This window comes from Mus musculus, chromosome 19 (genome assembly GCF_000001635.26).
Source record: "Mus musculus strain C57BL/6J chromosome 19, GRCm38.p6 C57BL/6J".
Classification (NCBI taxonomy): Eukaryota; Metazoa; Chordata; class Mammalia; order Rodentia; family Muridae; genus Mus; species Mus musculus.
This window is the reverse complement of record NC_000085.6, coordinates 10472347-10491696: the sequence shown is the minus strand read 5'-3', so window position 1 is coordinate 10491696 and position 19350 is coordinate 10472347. Positions and strand designations below refer to the sequence as shown.

Here is a 19350-nt window from a genome sequence, read left to right as displayed (position 1 = left end):
AGGATAGCAATATAGTGTTTACAAATTGTAATGCTTCATCACAGACTTAAAATTCAGTGGTAGAGCGCTAGCTGAGCATGCCCGTAAGGCTCTGGGCTCTATCCCTAGCACCATAAAATAAAAGCAAGTAAGTTAAGATTATGGTGTTTGGGCCAGGATATGTCATAATGAGTTAGAGTGCTTATTGTGAGAGCTTGATGATCTGAATTTAAGTCCTCAGAGCCTGTGTAAAACTGGGTTCAGTGAGAGTGGATCTGAAGCCTCAGTGCCTATAGCAAAATGGGAGCTGGAGACAGGAGAGTCCCCTAGAAGTTCTCCAGCCAGGAACTGGACTGTGAAGTACTCGTGCACAATGAGAAGGACTTTGCCTCAGACAAGGTCAGCGTGAAGGGCTGACACCTGAAGCTGTCCCCTGAGGGGTTTGATCTCTATGTTCATGCTATGGCTCACAGGCATCTCCCTTCACCCCCAAACACATACGTGGTGATGCCTCAATCACTCAGTCAGCCAATCAATGTTGAAGATAACAATTCACAAAAGTCATGATGGGCTGAGTTGTATATAATGACGCCGGAACTTGATGGCTCCTAGCAGCACATATCTGCTTCTTGCTTGTGTCATGTGTCATCGAGGGCTGACTGTGGGTTTGGCAAGACATCTTTATCACCATCACCCTGGTCTTCCCACAGACAGAGGCTCACTCCGTGTGCTCATGTGGGAACCCTGCAGGTGACAGACAGGAATGTTCTAATGGGTTCAGGCTGTGTTTTAGTCCGTTTTCTGCCGCTATCACAGAATACCACACACTAAAATCAATTAGAAACAGAAGTTTATTTAGTTTACTGGAGGCTGGGAAACCCAGAGTAGGGTGCAACATCTGGGGTGCAACATCTGGTGATGGAGACAAGCTCATGTTCTCCTGCTTAAATGGTAAGCACTTTACTGACTGAGCTGTAGCTGACTAGCAAGCTCCAGCATCCTCTTACCTCTGCCTTTCAAGTGGTTGGATTTCAGGCACAAGTCACTACACCCAGGTTTTTTTGTTTTTTGTTTTTTGTTTTTTGTTTTTTGGTTTTTGGTTTTTGGTTTTTGGTTTTTTTTTTTTTTTTTTGGTTTTTGGTTTTGGTTTTTGGTTTTTGGTTTTTGTGTTTTTGGTTTTTGGTTTTTGTGTTTTTGGTTTTTGGTTTTGTGTTTTTGGTTTTTGGTTTTTGGTTTTTGGTTTTTGGTTTGGTTTTGGTTTTTGGTTTGTTTTTGGTTTTTGGTTTTTGGTTTCTGGTTTTTGGTTTGTTTTTGGTTTTTCAAGACAGGGTTTCTCTGTGTAGACCTGGCTGTCCTGGAACTCACTCTGTAGACCAGGCTGGCCTCAAACTCAGAAATCCGCCTGCCTCTGCCTCCCGAGTGCTGGGATTAAAGGTGTGCGCCATCACACCCGGCCCACCCAGCTTTTCAAAAATATGTATAGTTTATGAGAGGGGGGGCAGGAGAGAGAGAGAGAGAGAGAGCTTTTTGTTTAACAGACCCTTTTGAGATTGAAGCAGCCCATCCTGCAGGGAAGATCCTTAATCAGGATGGTTAGAAGACTCAAAATAGCTTCAGGAAGTCCCTAAAACTGACCAGATTCACTAGGCCTCTCTCTGCCAGCTATAAAAGCTGAGAGTTCCTCTCAGACAAGACAAGCTGCAAAAAAAGACTGAAACCAGATCAGGTTCCTGGAAGAAGCAGAAACTGGCCAAGCTGCCTGGAAGAGGTTTAGACCATTGGAGGCACTTGGAAAGAACACTCCTGAACGTGTTGAGATGCCAGCAGCCTGTGTACTGTGCTTCTAGTCCCCAGCTTTTTGTGAGCTGTCACCCATACTGGGGTGGGCCTTGATGATGTAGCTGTCTGAGTCATTCCTGCCCCTGTAAGCCACCCCTCACTCACACGCCTGTAAGTAACCCCAGTAAAACTCATTGGCTCACCAAGTTGCACTTTGGTCAAGATACCTATCCGGCTCTTTGGTCTGCAGGGCGCTACCTATCCAGGGTGTGACCCCCTCCCCCGTGAAAAGTTTGGTCACACATGTCTGTGGTGCCCATGGAGGTCGGATGGCAATCAGGGTTCCTGGAACTGGAGTAGAGATGGTTATGAACCATCATTCGGCACAGGGAACTGAACCTGGGTCCTCTGCAAGAGCAACAGGCACTGAGCCATCTCTTCAGTCCTCCCCTCCTTTTAAAAAATGTGGGTTCTGGGACTAGTCCTTAGGTCCTGGCACACATGCAACTGACTGACCCGTCACCCCAGGCTCTCACAGCACTTTTGAAAGGATGGTCCTGTGCTGGCACTCCTGCCACACTGAGGCTGACTGGTCCCAGTGCAGAGAAACTAAAGATGGAGCCCTGTTCACTGGCACCTCTATACATATAACCAGTCTACTCAAACAGTCACATCATCGGCCACTCCTTAGAGTCCATCGTGTGGGCACTATTCAGACTTCCCTTCACTCTTTGGCCGTATCGTCTCTCTTTTCTCAGCCCAGCAAGCAGTCACCTCCTACTGTCCTGATGAGGACAAGTCTCCTTGGCTATAGTCCATGACAGATGCAAATGCATCCCCATGACTCCCCAAAGCTAGGGCTCTTTTTAACACACACACACACACACACACACACACACACACACACACACACACACACATATATATATATAAAGCTTTATCTATTATATGTATGTGAGTACACTGTAGCTGTCTTCAGACACACCAGAAGAGGGCATCGGGCCCCATTACAGATGGTTGTGAGCCACCATGTGGTTGCTGGGAATTGAGCTAGGCTCTTGTAATTTATATTTATTTATTTTCTTTTAGAATTAAGGTTTCATGTAGCCTAAGCTGACCTTGAGCTCACTATGTAGCAGAGGATAACCTTGAACTTCTAAGATCCTCCTGTCTCAACCTCCTGAGTGATATGAGTGCAGGTGTGTGCCTTTGTATCCTGGCATCAGCAGTTTTATACAGTGCTGGGGATCGAACTTGGGACCTCATGAGTGCTAAGCAAGCACTCTACCAACTGAGCTACATGCACATCCCCCTGCTTCCCACTTGTGGTGCTTTTCTCTTGTGAATTGTTTGCCCGGGCCATTTGAAGGTCTGGGAGACAGGTAAAGAATCAAAGCCAGTTATAGTGGTATACACTTTTTAGAAACAATGTATGGATTTTTATTTTATGTACATTAGCATTTTGCCTGCATGTACTTCTGTATGAGATTGTTGGATCCCCTGGAACAGGAAATACAGACAGTTGTGAGCTTCCATGTGAGCACTGGGAACGGAACCTGGGTCCTCTGGAAGACAGCCAATGATTTCAACTGCCAAGCCATCTCTCCAGCTTTTGCATGCACTTTTAATCCCAGCACTTGGGAGGCAGAGGCAGGTGAATCTCTGAGTTCTAGGCCAGCCTGGTCTACAAATCAAGTTCCAGGATAGCTAGGACTATTACAGAGAAACTCTGTCTTGAAGAACAACATGAGATCTGACCAAACAACCAGCCATACAAACAAAGGATTAAAAAGTATGCCATCAAAAGTAAGGTTCTTAAGAATTTGGAAGCCGGGTGGTGGTGGCGCGCGCCTTTAATCCCAGCACTTGGGAGGCAGAGGCAGGCGGATCTCTGAGTTTGAGGCCAGCCTGGTCTACCCAGTGAGTTCCAGGACAGCCAAGGCTATACAGAGAAACCCTGTCTTGAAAAAAAGTTTGGAGAACTCCTGACACAATCCGTGAGGTGTTTTCAAAGCGGTTAGCAACATAGTCTCGGGGGCAGTCAAACTTGCTTCTAACAGTGCTGCTTCCTTTACGAGCTGTGTGCCTCAGTTTTTTCATCCATGGAATGGAAGATCTGATCCTTTCCACTTGCACGTGGTAAGGTTTAGATGTGCTAATGTGTGGGAAATGATGAGGATGGTGCCTGGTACCCAGCAAATCCTGAGTCAGCCTGTGAGGCTCTTGCTTGACTGCCCCTGTTGGATTGCTCTTCCATTAAGCTGGGATCTACTGGCCCGTCTCTTCCTAAGAGCTCTGCACTCCGAGATCAGCCATCAAGATGCACCAAGCAAGGTCAAACCACACATGCTTGATGGTGTGACATCTTACATGCTCCATTTAACCCTCTTAGGGGGAACCTGCAGCCCAGAGCATAAATATCTACCTCAGTCAGATCTAGAAAAGGGAAGGATGTTGTTTTCCAGCCTGAGGCAGCCATTACTTTACAAAGCCATTAAGTTGAACCAAGTGGTGTCAGAGCTCACCGCTGCAGCCCCAGCACTCTACAGAGTATTACCCGGCAGGAAGGGAATGGATTCCCCAGTTAAAGCTGCATTCTGATCCAAGTCCCACCCCTTCCTGCCTGTGAGACTCTACTTGGCCTCCCCATTTGTAAGATAGGCTTATTAGCAATAATTTCTCCCTGGTAGGGCCAGAGTAAAAAATTGATGAGATGCAGCATGGAGAAGACTGGGAGTGTAACTCCGTTGACAAAGTACGGACGCAAAATCCTGGGTTCAAACCCCCAGCAGCGTATAAACTGAGCACTATAGCCTATGCCTGTGATCCCAGCCCTTGGAAGGTGGAGAGAGCGGACTCACAAGTTCAAGGCCATCAGTAGCTATGCTGCAAAGTAGACCCGAAGCCCTGTCTCAAAAGTAAAAAACCAGGAGATGATTCCTAGGTGGGTGTCCAGCCCAGGGGTAGCAGTTGATGAATAGAAGCGATTATGGGAAGAAAATGGGGTGATGTGGGTCCTGGATTTTTAACCTAGATTGAAAGGATTTGTTGTTAGTCAGCTTCTCTGTAGAGATGGAGAAACCTGGGGATTCAGATGACAGATGAGCGGGCCAAGTTACACAATTAGCTACAAGGACCTTCATCCATGTGGGCAGCCCTTAGGCTGAAGCCTCTCACGAGATCCAGGCCTGTCCAGTTTTCTCAGAAGAGTGGGTGTGTAGGAGTGCATAGGTGAACCAGGCTTTAGCCATCGTCCACTCTGCGGATGCATCCAAGGAACCTCAGGTCTATGGACATCCTCACTTGCAGTTCTGCATTACAACCATTAGATGTCGCCACACAACAAAAAACAAGGTCTGCAGCAACCTGGGACTGCCAGCCCTAAGCGGTGGTTGGCCACTTTTGTCAGCTCCAGAAGCCCAGGATTCTCTGAAATTCTATCTAGAACTTCCCTCCCACGTCTCTCCCCTGTACAGGATCCAGCCACACATACTCGGTCCCAGAAGCCAGGCTGAAGACCGCTCACCATTTGCTGTTACCTTCCTGGCGGAGTGTTCACCGGATTGCCAGACATGGCCATCAGGTATTTTACTTCACCAAAGACTTTGACCCTGTGAGTCAGACATGTCATCTCAGCTTGCAGACACAGAGACAGGCTCAGAGAAGTCCTACAGAGGAGATTTTGAGCTCAGTCTCCCTAAGAGAACTTTCTTTCGACCCATCACACGACCTTGTCTGAGATCCAGTGGAATTCCTGTCTTTATCTGTTTGGCCCAACCCTTTGCCTAGTGTCTTGGGAGATGGCTCAGTACGTAAAACACTTACCCCACAAGCAGGATGGCCTGAGTTTGGACACTTAGAAACCATATATAAAGCTATGCATGAGAGAAGAATCTTTTAATTCTTCCCATGGCAGGATGGGAGACAGAGACAGGCAGATTCCTGGAAGCTCAGGGACCAGATAGCACGACTTATGTGGTAAAGTTCCAGACCAATGGGAGACTGGGTATCAAAAATATGTGGAAAGAGCCTACAATGGTTAGTGTTCAGTTGTCATCGTGACAGGACATAGAATTTACTGGGAAATGGGCCACAGGGTCATATTGCTTTGTTTTTTGATACAATCTCTCTCTCTCTCTCTCTCTCTCTCTCTCTCTCTCTCTCTCTCTCTCTCTCTCTCTCTCTCTCTCTCTCTCTCTCTCTCTCTCTCCAGGCCTGTCTGTCTATCCTGGAAATAGATACATAGATAGGGCTTCAAACTCACAGAGGTATCCCTCCCTCTCTGCCCCTGGATTAATTGATGTGGGAAGATCTATTAAAATTAAGGATGAGACCGTTCCCTGGCCAGGGAGGGTACCCTAGACCGTATAAAATGGAGAAAGCTACCTGAACGGTAGAATGTATTCACTTGCTGTCTTAGAGGGCATAGGATTTCCTGGAGCTGGAATTACAGATGACTGTGAGTCACCTGAAATGACATTCTCTTCAAGAATGGAAAGTGCACTTAACTACTAAGCCACCTTTCCGGGCTCCGCTGTCTGCTATCTGCTTGTGCATGCAATGAGACCAGCTACTTCAGGTTTCTGTTACTTTGAATTCTCTGCCATGCAGGACTATACCCTTGGACCTGAATAAGCCCTTTGTCCCTAGAGTTGCTCTTTTCAGAGTATTTTGTCACAACAACAGGAAAAGAAACTGAGACAGTGGCTAAGTTCAGACACTAAGGCTGCCCGTTGACATGCACATGCATGCATACATACATTTACACACACACACACACACACACACACACACACACACACACACACACATACACACACACACACCATCTGGCTGGGATGGTTTGAATATGCTTGGCCCGGGGAGTGACACTATTAGGAGGTGTGACCTTGTTGGAGTAGGTGTGGCTTTGTTGGGGTAGGTGTGTCATTGTGGGAGTGAGCAGCCTTCAGAAGAAGATGTACAACTCTCAGCTCCTCCTGCACCATGCCTGCCTGGACACTGCCATGCTCCCACCTTGATGATAATGGACTGAACCTCTGCACCTCTAAGCCAGCCCCGGTTAAATGCTGTCCTTATAAGACTTGCCTTGGTCATGGTGTCTGTTCACAGCAGTAAAACCCTAACTAAGACGCCACCTCTCTCCAGAGTTTTCCCCTAACCCAGTAGATGGCCTTTATCTACTGGTGCTTGGCTAAGTGGTTCACAGTAACCTCCATTTTCCAGGAGGGACTGGAAACACATGCCCTGTATCAAGTCTCATATGTATTCAGTGACAAAGCCAGAGCTTGTGTCATGTCTGAGCTCATGATTCTGAGCTCAGGCTTTGACCTCTTCTCCAGGGGTGCCTTTGCTCTTTGCCCTAAGTGGGCCCCACCAGTGGCAGTCGCAATCTTACCATGTTTCATGTATGGAGCACCCATGAGCCTCTTTGTTGGAAAGCTGGGAGCTGCTTATTGGAGGCAAGGCTGCGTGCGTTCAGTCCTCTGGCCCGGTAACAGAGTCATGACTTTGGAGGGGGAGAATTCAGTGGGCCTCAGTTTGTCCTGAAGCCCTCCTAGACCATGATAACTTCTGAATCCGGAGTAAAGTGTGCTCGTGATCCCTGGTGCTGGTGGGGCTGATGTGGGATGTAGTAGGATTTGTTTCATGTGCCTGGCCCATATATGTGCTTATATCCTAGGCAGCACAGCCCCTTTCCCTCGGTCTTCCTTTTCTTCTGGTATCCCAGAAGAGAAGCTCACATTCTTGTAATAGCTAAAGGTTGGAAATCTACAGGCTGGCTGTTAAGCCCTGCTGTGTTAAAAGTTAAATTATTTAGCTGAGCAGTGGTGGCACATGCTTTTAATCCTAGCACTTGGGAGGCAGAGGCAAGTGACTTGAGTCCAGTATGGTCTACAGAGCAAGTTACACAGCTAGGGCCACACAGAGCAACATTGTCTCAAAAAATACCAAAACAAAAACAAAACCCAGAACCAAACAACATCAACAACAAAACCAACCAACCAAACAAACAAACAAAAACTAAAACAGTATTTAAGGTTCCCATTTGGGACACTGAACTGGCTGTTTGCAAGTAGCCATGATGGTGGAATTGGCAGATACTGAGCAGAGTTCTTCTCCACCCCTGGAGATCCAACTGTCACAATGTTTACAAGACTGAAAACCAACTTGAGGCTTGCATGCTGTTAACTGAAGTCTCTGCAGAGCTGGCCGGGAGCCTTTAGACCACAGCTTGCAAGTAAGTACCAGTGTTGCCCCTTCCTTTCAGCAGGTGTTGAACCCCTATCACCAGTCCTAAGTCACATACTTGACTAAGATAAGAAGTGACAGTGTAAAGAGGAAAGACAGCTCATCAAAGCCAACAAACAGGTCTGGTTGGAGCCTCAATTTTAACCACTGCTATGGTTATTGGCCATGTACCAAGAGCCCCAAGCTCATGGGGGAATCTGGGAAATTGTAAGAGGTAATGTGTGTAAAAAGGCTTAGGACAGATTTAGCTGGAGCAGAATATAGTAAAGATTAATTTACCAAGAGGCATAAAAGTGGGATCAGGATCCACCCAAGTGGAATCGCAACTATTTTGTTTCTTTTCCTTTTGGGGGGGGGTGGTGTTTTGTTTTGTTTGTTTTTTGAGATCTCTGGCCAGTCCAGTTGCTTTGCCTGTCTAAGCCTCTTGTTCCCCAGTGAAGAGAGGATAATAATAGCTACCTGGAAGAGCCGCTAGGAGGCTGGAGATAAAAGATGTAAAGTATCCACCGTGAGAAGTGGATACTTTGTAAATGGGAGAGATTGTCCAGGATTATCTTTTATTTCACATCAGTTAGACAAGCAACTCTTCGTGGTCTTGTCCAGGCAGCGTGGGACAGAGCCATGGAGGAAGGGCCAAATTTGTGCTATGCCTGGACTTCCCTTCCTAGACAGGTCAGCCCCTCAGTGGGCCATGGTTTGAGAAGGACTTCAGAGGCTTGGGACGCTGTTGCTAGGTGCTGGTTGCTAAGCAACACTCTGTTTCTTCTAGCTTGGCCATCTCCACCTCAGGAGGGCCAGCTTCTCTTGAGCAGCTCCAGCCTCTTGTGGCCTCTGCCGACCTCAGAGCTTGCTGCAGAGGGTAGGTGAGGGTGGGGCCTACTGTGTAGGGCCCCAGGAGAGCAAAGTCAACTTCCACAGGGAGGTGGGCGGGGGGAAGGAACTGAGTAAGAGATGGGGTGGGGGCGGGGCAGGTCTGGCAGGAGAGAAAGCTCAGGCAGGCGGTCATTTGGTCATGTACTCTCTAAGAAGCACATATAGGAGGTCAGACCAGAGGACTAGGAATTGGAGACCTCTTGTTAAGATCTTCAATTCATTTCTCAGCATCGTTTCTTGGCTCTAAAGTGGGGGCATTCGAATGTTGGTAAGAGACATGCCAGTGTGAGAGTTGAAGATGGGTTCTTTGTTTGACTTGGGATGCAGTTTCCAGAAACGGGAACAGGGCCTGTGAGGATGACTCGGGCCTCTGAGGGGGTGACTGTCATTGCAGAGGTTGAAGCCTGGGGTCAGGACTCACGAGATCTCCTGGGTTTCTTTTCAGGCCCGTGGGGCCCCTGCCTCACACATCATGATGGGGAAACTCCCTCTTGGGGTTGTCTCTCCATATGTGAAGATGAGTTCGGGGGGATGCTCTGACCCTCTGAAGTTTTATGCTACCAGCTACTGTACAGCCTATGGTGAGGACTCCTCTATGGGGTGCTACCTTCAGGACCCTGTATGGGAAGAGGGACCAGGAGAGGCACACACTCTAGGTCAATCTGAGCAGAGAGTGACCTGCCACATAGAGTGGCTCCATTCCCTGAGCCCAAGGCTCACACAATCAAGCTGGCCTTGTCTGGCTGTCCCCTTCCTTGGTCCTGTCACTGAAGTATGTCTGCACATGGCTCCTGTGACCCCATGCCACTGGCTCTGTTCTCTGGCATCATAGTCCTCCACGGGCCAGGCCTACACAGCTCCCAACACCTGGGTTGTTAGGAGTTCCCCTGGCTTAGGGTTCCTTAGGCCCTGGTGGCTGCTGGCTCTGCTTGGGAAGCCACTCCTCACCCTTCTGGTGGCCTTTGGTCCTGTTTCCTTCTTGCCCCTTGGCAGGTCGGGAGGAGTTTAAGCCCCGCCTGGGAAGCCATGTAGGCACAGGCTACAAATCCAACTATCGGCCCCTGGTCTCCTACCAACCGCACCTGGACACCCTGGACAATCCTGCCATAGGGTACAGTTTCCATTACTCCTTGTCTCCCTCCTCTGCTCTGCTGGATCTTAAATATTAGAGATGTCATTGCCCCAGGCTCCAAAGCAAGGCCTGAATGGCTCTGGGCATGCTGCCCAGTTTTGGCCCCGGGGCCAAGAAGGACTCTTAAAACATTTGGGAGAAGGATGGGAGATGATGCTCCTGGGAATAAGTACTGCAGCCCTCAACCCCAGAACAAAGAAGGTGGCCCTGGGGGGCCCATCTCTTGCTTCCTCCCACCCCTTAGGCAACAAATCCGAGACACTTCCAAGTCTGTGACCAGTCAGAGCTACTCTCCCCTAGAAGTGCCCGATGGTAAACAACCCCTGCCCTGGAACCTGCACCAGACAACCTCCAGCTACGGGCGAGAAAAACTCAACCCTGGACCACATTCCAAGGAGGTCAGTGCTGGGTCCAGGCTAGACAGGAGTGAGCCCCAGGATGTGTGCAGCAAGACAGGGAGGGTGGGTTCCTCTAGCAAGCTGAAGTAGCACCTCTACCCATTGCATAGAGCTGAGAAGACATAGCCTGGAGGAGCCAAAGTGTAGGGTGAGGGGTCGCTCCCCACTGTGGTCCTGTCTTTATCCCGATATCCCCACTGCCACTCCCTCTCCCTGCAGCCGTGTCAACACCCTCACCCCTACTCCATCCTCACAGATACCAGGATCCTAGTCATACATTCAAACCCTTTGCCACTACCCTCATTGCCTCGAGGTCACTGTCACAGTCACCCCGACCTCTTCACTTCTGTCATCATTGTTACCACCATTCAAGTCACCTCCATGGTCATGAGGATAGGTAGCCATGCATCCAAGCAATGTCCTCTGAATACATTGCACATTTGGAGGGAGTGGGCTTAGGCTGTAGCTCAGTGGGTCTCACACTTGCTGAACACATTCATGAAGTTCTGAGTTCCATCCCCCAGTGCTTCATAAACCAGACACAGTGGTCTATGCCTGTAATCCCAGCGCTGGGGATAGGGAGGCAGCAAGATAACAAGTTCAAAGTTATCCTTAGCTACACATCAAGTTTAAGGCCAGCCTGGGCCACATGAGGCCATATCTCAATGTAACTAATGACGACGATGATAGCAGGAGATATGGTTAAGGGTGTTTTCTGCTTTTCCAGAGGATGTGAGTTCCTTCCTGGGTCTCCAGCTCCTGGGTATCTGATGCCCTCATCTGATCTTTGTGGCATATACAAGCTCAGACACATAAAATACTAACAAATCTCCTTTTCTCATTTTTGGTTTCTTTTTTTCTTTCTTTCTTTTTTGTTTTTGTTTGTTTGTTTGTTTGTTTATTTGAGAACAGGGTTCCTCTGTGTAATCCTGTCTGTCCACAAACTAGCTATATAGCAACGTAGACCAGGCTGGCTTCAAACTCACAGAGATCTTCCTGCTTCTGTCTCCCATGTGCTGGGATTAGAGGTGTGTGCCACCACAGCCTGGCTAATATATCTCTCTTTTTTTTTTTTTTTTTGAATCCAATTCTTTTTATTTACATATGTGTATTATCATGTGGGCTTTAAATATATCTACCATTTTCACATTATAATACCCAGAAAGGCACATGATATGTTAATTATGCATTAGCAATGGCTAACAGTTACTGGACACTGACTGACAATAATATATCTCTTAAATGTAAAATAAAATTAAAAATGTTGGAAGGGGTAAGAGCAGAGAGAAATACAGCTCGGAGGAAGTGGGGGATGAATCAGAAGCCCAAAGACTGGGAAAGAAGTTAGCATGGAAACACTAGGCAAGGTTCAAAAGAGGCCATTCCTCTAGCCACAGCTACCTAAGGGATATGTGTTCCAAGCAGTGTCTGCAACAAAGTTCAAAGGCCCTGGGGGGGGAGTTCCTGGTTGAGGGGCCCAACAAGGGTTTAAGTGCCTGCAACAGTCTGAGGACCCAAAGTCCCCATGGGCTGCTGTCAGGGTATGAGAATCACCACGAGCAGGATGTGGGGCCCCTCTGATGTCACTGTAATAGACTCACAGACTGCCTGCCATGAAGGTGCTCTGTAGCAGTGGAGGACAGAATGTGACTGGCACTCTCTCTCACGGGTTTTCACTCCTCCAGGTCAGGAAGGTCCACTTCGACACCCAGGATCACGGGCCTCAGACTATCACAGGACTGGAGCCCAAGGAGGTTCCCCTGATCCACCAGCAGCAGGGCAAGGGCTCCACGGAGTGGGAGAACTCGCACTATGTGAGTGGGTATCTGCTAGGGCGCATGGCCTCAGGCCCTGACACAATGCAGAGAGCAAGGCATTTTCTTTCTTTCTTTCTTTTTTTTCTTTTTCCAATTTTTTATTAGGTATTTTCTTCATTTACATTTCAAATGCTATCCTGAAAGTCCCCCATACCCTGCCCCTCCACCCGCTCTCCTACCTACCCACTCCCACTTCTTGGCCCTGGCGTTCCTCTTAATTGGGGCATATGAAGTTTGCAAGACCAAGGGGCCTCTCTTCCCAATGATGGCCGACTACGCCATCTTCCGCTACATATGCGGCTAGAGACACGAGCTCTGGGGGTACTGGTTAGTTCATATTGTTTCACCTATAGGGTTGCAGACCCCTACAGCTCCTTGGGTACTTTCTCTAGCTTCGAGCAAGGTATTTTCAATTTGATAGTTCTCAAACTGCATCAAAGTGTCCACCATACCCTGGCCTGGCCCGTGACCAAGCTGATATGTTTTTTTTTCGTCTGTCAGCTTATCCCCCTTCATCATGACCCCGTCACTCTTGTCTGGGTTCCTCAGGGTCACTCTCAGGAGCTCAGCATGCTGGGTGATTTGGAATGATCTTGGAGGCATTTGGAGCACTGCCACGCCTCATCGGGCATCCTAGATGTCTGTTGGGCTGCTGTGCTTGTCTTCTCCTCCCAGGCTCACTGGGTGTTCACACATCCAAAGAGCTACCACCACCATCACAGAACTGCCTTCCACCCTTGCCGACTGCATTCCCATTGTTCTGCCTTGTATGTTCCAGGGTCCACGCTTCATGACTTCTGAATACAATTCCAAGTATATCAAGGAGTCTCCAAACCACCCAGGTAGGCCCTCCCAATTCCATCTTCCTTCTCCAGCCCATAGGAGACTCCAGGGCTAGAGCTGGTACAGTTCTCAGAAGCTACCATGGGGGAAGAGGAGGACTGACAAATGGGTGGCTTGAGGGAGCTGTGTCCCTGGGCTGATTTCAGTGCTCTGTGCTGCTGTTGTAGCAGGGTCACTTGGGTCTGAGCACAGCTACTCCTGCCTGTCAGTCCCTATCCTTCCTTCTGCTTTCCTGGCCTGGCCCCTGGAGTCCATTTCTCCTGCTGGGACACTGAAGTAGTCCCATGAAGCATAGAGAGCTGTGGCTTTTGCAGATCTCTTGCTTAAGAAGACAATTGGTTCCAAAGAAGAGACTGGCTTCACGGAAGAGTCTACCAAGAATCCCATTGTCTTCCAGCCGCCCTCACAGGCCTTTCCTGGGGACCCTGTAAGTGTGGGCTCAGGAGCATCAAAATTCTCAAGACTGGGGAGTGGGGAGGTGTTCTGTAGTTACTTTTAAAGCTTTGGATACAAAGCCCTCCAGACAAGTATGGAATGAAAGAGAGCAAGAGAACACCACTCCTATGTTTAAGAGTCCCACTTTATAGTTGACAATACTGAGGTCCAAGTAGGTGAATGGGCAAGGCCAAGAATACTCAAAGCTCAGATGGGAACCTTCCCTGTTGGCTCCCATTCTGGACCAGGAGTTGGTCATTCCACCCAAACTCTACCTATTCCTACATTGCCCCATCTGTCAGTCTAGAACTCTTCTGCATGCTTGATGCAGTGGAGGCTGAAATCAGTGGGTGTGGGAGGCATTGAGAAAGGGAGACTAGGCTGATTTTCCACTGTGTGTCTGTCCCTCTCCAGGTCCTCCATCCAGGACGGAGTATCACCAAGTCAGACTACCTCCCTGTAACTCACCCTCAGGTAAGCTCTGTGCTGCTGAGGGGCCAGGGCCACCTATGGGGACAGTTGTACATGGTTTGGAATTGTGAAGGAGTGGTACCCACAACTTCTTTGCTCCCTCCAGGGAAGTGATTTCCTCCCTGTGCTGTCCAGAGGCTCTGATCGGGACACTGGATTCAGCCGAGTGAATGAAAGGACCTTGAACCCCAGAGTGAGTGGCAGGGGGAGAAGGAAAAGAGGCAGAGATAGATGAAGGGTGTTGCAGATGGAGCATAAAGTGGGGGCTGGGATAGAGCCTTGTGCTTTGAAACATTGAATACTTTGGCCAGGGGTGGGAGGGTTTCTGTCCATCCTTTCTTCATCATATGACCTCAGTCAGCTTTGCAGCCTCTTGCCTCGTGTCTCTGCTCCGTATAGGTGCCTACTCCAGCCCCACAGTCTGCCAGCATGAGCCACAGGTCCTACCAGCCTCCCCAGCGGATGCAACAGACAAATGTTGCCCTGCTTGGCAGGGAGTCTGTGGGGAACAAGGTGAGGCTTGCTGCACTCGTCCCAGTCCCTACCCATGCTCCCGAGTCCTGACCTTTCATTCCCCTGTCCTCATCTTGTACAGGAGCCCACAGGGTTCACTCTTAACAACCCCAGCTATGTTCGGAGTTCCTATGAACAGGACAGAGATCAGCGGTACCTGACCACCTACAACCAAGGGTGAGGCTCCTTTCCTGGTTGAAAGCTGAGATCCATTTGACTGACTCAAAGTTGAGGCAGAACAAGTAATGAGGATACAACCTCTGGGAGGAAAACCTCCCACTGAACTCTTCCAGACACAGATCCTCAGCTGAGCATCCTGTGCTGCCCCTCCACTGGGAGAACGGACCTTAGGGGGCATGCGGAAGTTGCATGGAAGGGAAAGCACATGGTGATAGGGTGTTATGTGGCCAGCCGTCCTGTGACAACAGTGTAAGGCACACAGCTCTGATCTGACCAGGCCGGAGGGTGAGAGAGTCAGGGCAGTCACACACCAGGCCCATTAGTCACTGGTTAAAAACTGTCCCCAGGATGGGGTGGCATTAAGGTTCACGGGGGCTCCTTGCTCAGGAGAAACAGATTCTGGCAACTCAAGGGTCACTTGCATAGGACAGGCAGAGCAAGACCAGGCCCAGGCTGGTGAACTGGGGAAGAGTGAATGAATACAGAGTTCTGCAGCAGCAAAACCATCAGTTTTTAAGGTGCTGCGTCCATCACATGCCAGGTGGGCTCAGTGCTCCCTCAGTAGGTAAGCTATGAACCATGTCTGAAGCCTGCAGGAAGGCTTTTGGGGGGAGGTAGCCCAAGAGCCCCAGGGACAGCTTCTGAAACCAGGGCTGGGTGGGAAGGCAATCGATATAGGAGCAGCAGAAAGGAAGTATAATACCTTTGTCTTTGTTTTTTATTTTGAGACAGTCTTGTTGGCCTGGAACTTTCTCTGTAGATTAGACTGGCCTAGAGCTTGTGGCCAAAGCTCTGCCTCCCACGTGCTGAGATGACATGTGCATTAACCCACTCTAGCATGAAGTGTGTTTAGGGTGAGGGGGACATAATCCTAGAGCTGGAAAGCCAGGCTTATCTATCCATAATCGCATGCTGCCCGCCCCCCCCAAACCTGAGTACTCCATGTTCCTCTGGCTTGTCAGACTTCCCTCCTCTAACCCCAGTTCGAGGGCACGTCCTGTTTTTCACTGAATCCTGACTGAGGGCAGACACGGACCCAGGCCCCGAAGGACAAACCCTGTGATCACAACCGGGTGTGGTGAGAGGGAGAGGAGGAGGAGGAGAGCTGGGACCAGGGTATTGATGTAAGAACGTGTCACTGGAGTCGAGACTTGAGAGTGTCTGGCTGAGGACCAGCCAGCAATAGAGGTCTCACTGAAAAAGCCTTGGTGGCTCCTGGGCCACACTCTCAGGGCTTAGCTTGGGGACACAGTAACTACTCTCTTTCGACAAGGGTGATCCGGGGAGCACTCTGTGTGTTGGCAGACAAAATGTGTCTCTCTTTAAGTGACTTGCTCCCTGTTTGAGGCCTTCCCCAAACCCCAGGCTCTCCGCAGGTCCTCACCCTGCTCACACACCCTGCCTCCATTACCTGTCAGGATCTCCTGTAGGTTTGTTGGACACCCTGCTTCTTGCTGGAGATCCTGAAGCCCCCAGGGGTTGTAATCACTGATTTCCAGATCGACCTATAGGCATCCTGTTGTTCTGTCTTCCTAAGCCAGGGTGGGGGCCAATCTTACTCATTTTGTGTCTCAGAACCTGGCCTAAGGCCCAGTTCTTTAGACGGATGGAAGGGCTTAGACTGATGGAGTAGGGCTCTTTTCTGGGTGCTGGCAGGACCACAGGTGGGAACACCACAGATCTGTTCTTTGCTCTCCACACCGTCTCAGCTTTGGAGTGGGGTAGAGGCACCCAGCCCCAGGAATGGGGACAGGCTTCCTGATTGAGTGTCCTGCGGCTCAGGTATGACAGGCAGAGGAAACACATGGGCAGAGGCGAGGAGACTGGAGAGCTCTGAGGCCCAAGATTGTTGGTAGTGAAGGGAGAGATGAGCCTCAGAAAGGGGTGAGCTGTAGCTAACTAAGGGCCCTTGCGCCACACTAGGTACTTCGAGAATATCCCCAAGGGGCTGGATCGAGAAGGCTGGACTCGAGGTGGCATCCAGCCCCAGAAAGCAGGAGCCTACGCCCTCAGTGAGCTGAATAACCATACCCTCATGGACTCCACCCCAAATCCCACGGAGACCCTGAGGCACCTGCACCCCCATGTGGGAAGGTAGCATGCCCCCTTGGCTCTGCCCCTGCCACCCTCCCTCCCTTTGCAGCCCTCCTACCTGGCCAGATTCATTCCCTCAGCCCTATCCTTCCACTGCATGTCTTACCTCCACCCTGGTGATAGGGGTTGTGGGAAATGGATTTAAAGATGAATGAACTGTGGGCCCATCCCTCCTGTGACTCCTGCTCAGTTCTTCAAAACCTCCCCTTGGACAGTAAAGGCTCCTGTTGGCAGACAGAGAATGTCTGTGGCCTGGCTAGCTCTTGGGATCTGGGGGAGGGAGGGAGGAAGGGAGGGAAGGTAGAGAAGAGAGGCCCAGGCCTGGTCACCCGGTGCTCTATCAGCTGCCTTTCTTCCTGCAGAACCCTGGCTTCAGTTGACCCCTTCTATCGAGACATGCCTCATAGCAGCCGCTACCCAGCTTCCAGTTGAGTCTGCAGGGTAAGAGGCCGGGACGCCCTCCTGCACCCGTTCCCTTCCCAAGCCCTGGGTTAAGTAAGGCTTGAGGGATGGGAGTCACAAGGCCTTTTGTTTCTGCTGAAGAGTGTTCAGTGCCACCCCAGGGCTCTCCCTCAGACCTAATCTCTGTCCCTTCCTCCTAGGTAGGTTTGGCATGACGGGACAAGCTCCTCCCCCTCCGCTCCCCAAGATTGCCTCGGTAACTTTACTAAGGAATTAAAGAACACTGAACCAGCATGGTGTTCAGTCACTGTCGGGCAGGGTGGTGCTGGGGAAGGGTTGAGCTAGAGTGTGTCTGGGTAGAGGGTTCAGGGCCAGATTTGAAGTCAGGAGACTCAGAGCATCTGAGTCACAGCGGCTCAGCCCAAGGTGCATCATGCTCACTTTCCTGTCCTATTGAGATATCGCCCTCAGCTGGTGCTGTCTGGGATAGTGGGTCAGGGTCGAGGTTTGATACAAATGGGAGCCTGGATTAAAGCAGGAAGTTTGGGTCCCCCTGAGCAGTCTATAGAGATAGGTCAGGAAGAATGCCAGGGAGATGGGGGCGGGGTCTGTGAGGGATGGGGGCGGGGTCTGTGAGAGAAGGGCAAGCTAGACACCAGCACAGGCTGGAGGGCCGATGACAAGGCTAGCTTTCCTTCCAGCCAAGCAACCAGAGAAAGACAACATCTTTTGTGAGAATGAGAACAAGTTGTCTGTTAGATGAATACCCCACTGAGCACAGTGGCCAGTGAGCAAATGTGTGGGAAGATGGGGCAGCTGGGCACTGCTGTTTCTCATCTGCAAGGCAAACTCTAGCCTGGCTCTCAGCACCTGCTGTCACTCAGCCAGGTACCTGTTCAGTGCACAACTGTGCAGCTGTATATGTGGCTCCGTTAGCAACAACCCCTTATTTTATACCTCAGACGCCTCGGTCCTAAAGAAGCATGTGAATTGCTAGGGGTCCTGTCGGGCAGCCAAATGGCAGCCCTGCACTTGGGGATGTCTCCTCAAAGTTCATCCTGGTAATGAAGTTATAACAAGACATTGTTTGGACCCAGGCCTGTCTGAGGGTTAGTGACTCACACCTAATACTGGAGGCTATAGCCCAGCAGGTCCTCATACACAGCCATCAAACTACACCTGTGTCCATTTGTGCTTCTCAGTGTGCATCCACGTTGCAGTTTTGCTGGCCCTGGAGTGCAGTTGTACCTGGTACAGTCCTGTGTAGCAGGCCTGGGTGGTGTCCACAGCCTGGCAGGGCCTCCATGTGGGCTGTGGGAGGCTCCAGCTGGTCCCAGGGTTGGAGGAGGGGAGTCAGGGACACAGAGTCTCTGGGCTCTAAAGCCAATCAGACTCAGGGCCCAGTGACAGCCTCACAGGCTGTGCGTGGGGACCTGCTGGTCCATGGCCTCCAACATCAGGATGAGTCACCAACCCAGAAACGGACCTGGATCTCCAAAATGTCTTGTTATAACTTAGTAGTGAGATGAGGACATCCACAATTACTAGCTCCTCCCTGCCAAAACACACACACACACATACACACACACATGCACACACATGCACACACATGCACACACACACACCCCACACATACACACACACACATACACACACACACATACACATACACACACATACACACACACACACACATACACACACACACACACACATACACACACACATGCACACACACACACACCCCACACATACACGGGGCGGGGGTGAAGAGATAGCACAAAATAAAATCCCATGAAAGTAGTTAAAAAAGGACACAGAGCCCTGAAGACACCCATGCCAACAAAATATAACCTCAGTTACATACCTGGGCACAATGGCACTTATTTGAGGAGCACTAGAGAAGCAGAAACAGGAGGATCAGGAATTTAAAAACCATCCTCAGCTACATGGGCCAGCCTGGACTACATGAGACTTTGTTTCAAGAAAACTTAAAAGAAAGAGAGAGAGAGAGAGAGAGAGAGAGAGAGAGAGAGAGAGAGAAAGAAGAAGAAGAAGAAGAAGAAGAAGAAGAAGAAGAAGAAGAAGAAGAAGAAGAAGAAGAAGAAGAAGAAAAAGAAAAAGAAGAAGAAGAAATAACATGAGCACACCTGAAACACAAGAAGAACAGGTACACAATACA

General features: G+C 49.8%; 1 protein-coding gene across 6 annotated transcripts; it reads left to right on the top strand.

Annotated features, from left to right (window-relative positions):
* Window positions 1-245: 245 nt before the first annotated feature.
* Window positions 246-17462, top strand: Ppp1r32 (protein phosphatase 1, regulatory subunit 32). Of its 6 annotated transcripts, XM_006527302.4 has the most exons (17): window positions 246-378; window positions 5235-5341; window positions 7892-7999; window positions 8780-8869; window positions 9329-9464; window positions 9877-9994; window positions 10260-10413; window positions 12099-12227; window positions 13009-13072; window positions 13388-13500; window positions 13923-13982; window positions 14086-14172; window positions 14379-14492; window positions 14575-14669; window positions 16596-16766; window positions 17129-17207; window positions 17369-17462. In XM_006527302.4, exons 5-16 carry the CDS (start codon window positions 9356-9358, stop codon window positions 17196-17198), a joined length of 1284 nt encoding a protein of 427 aa, XP_006527365.1. In that variant the 5' UTR covers window positions 246-378; window positions 5235-5341; window positions 7892-7999; window positions 8780-8869; window positions 9329-9355; the 3' UTR covers window positions 17199-17207; window positions 17369-17462. The 6 variants fall into 6 exon arrangements, with proteins under 6 accessions (XP_006527365.1, XP_030106917.1, XP_017173770.1 ...); XM_030251057.1 differs by lacking the exon at window positions 9877-9994 and having other exon boundaries at window positions 247-378; window positions 17373-17462; XM_017318281.1 differs by lacking the exon at window positions 246-378 and having other exon boundaries at window positions 17373-17462.
* The last annotated feature ends 1888 nt before the right edge of the window (window positions 17463-19350 follow it).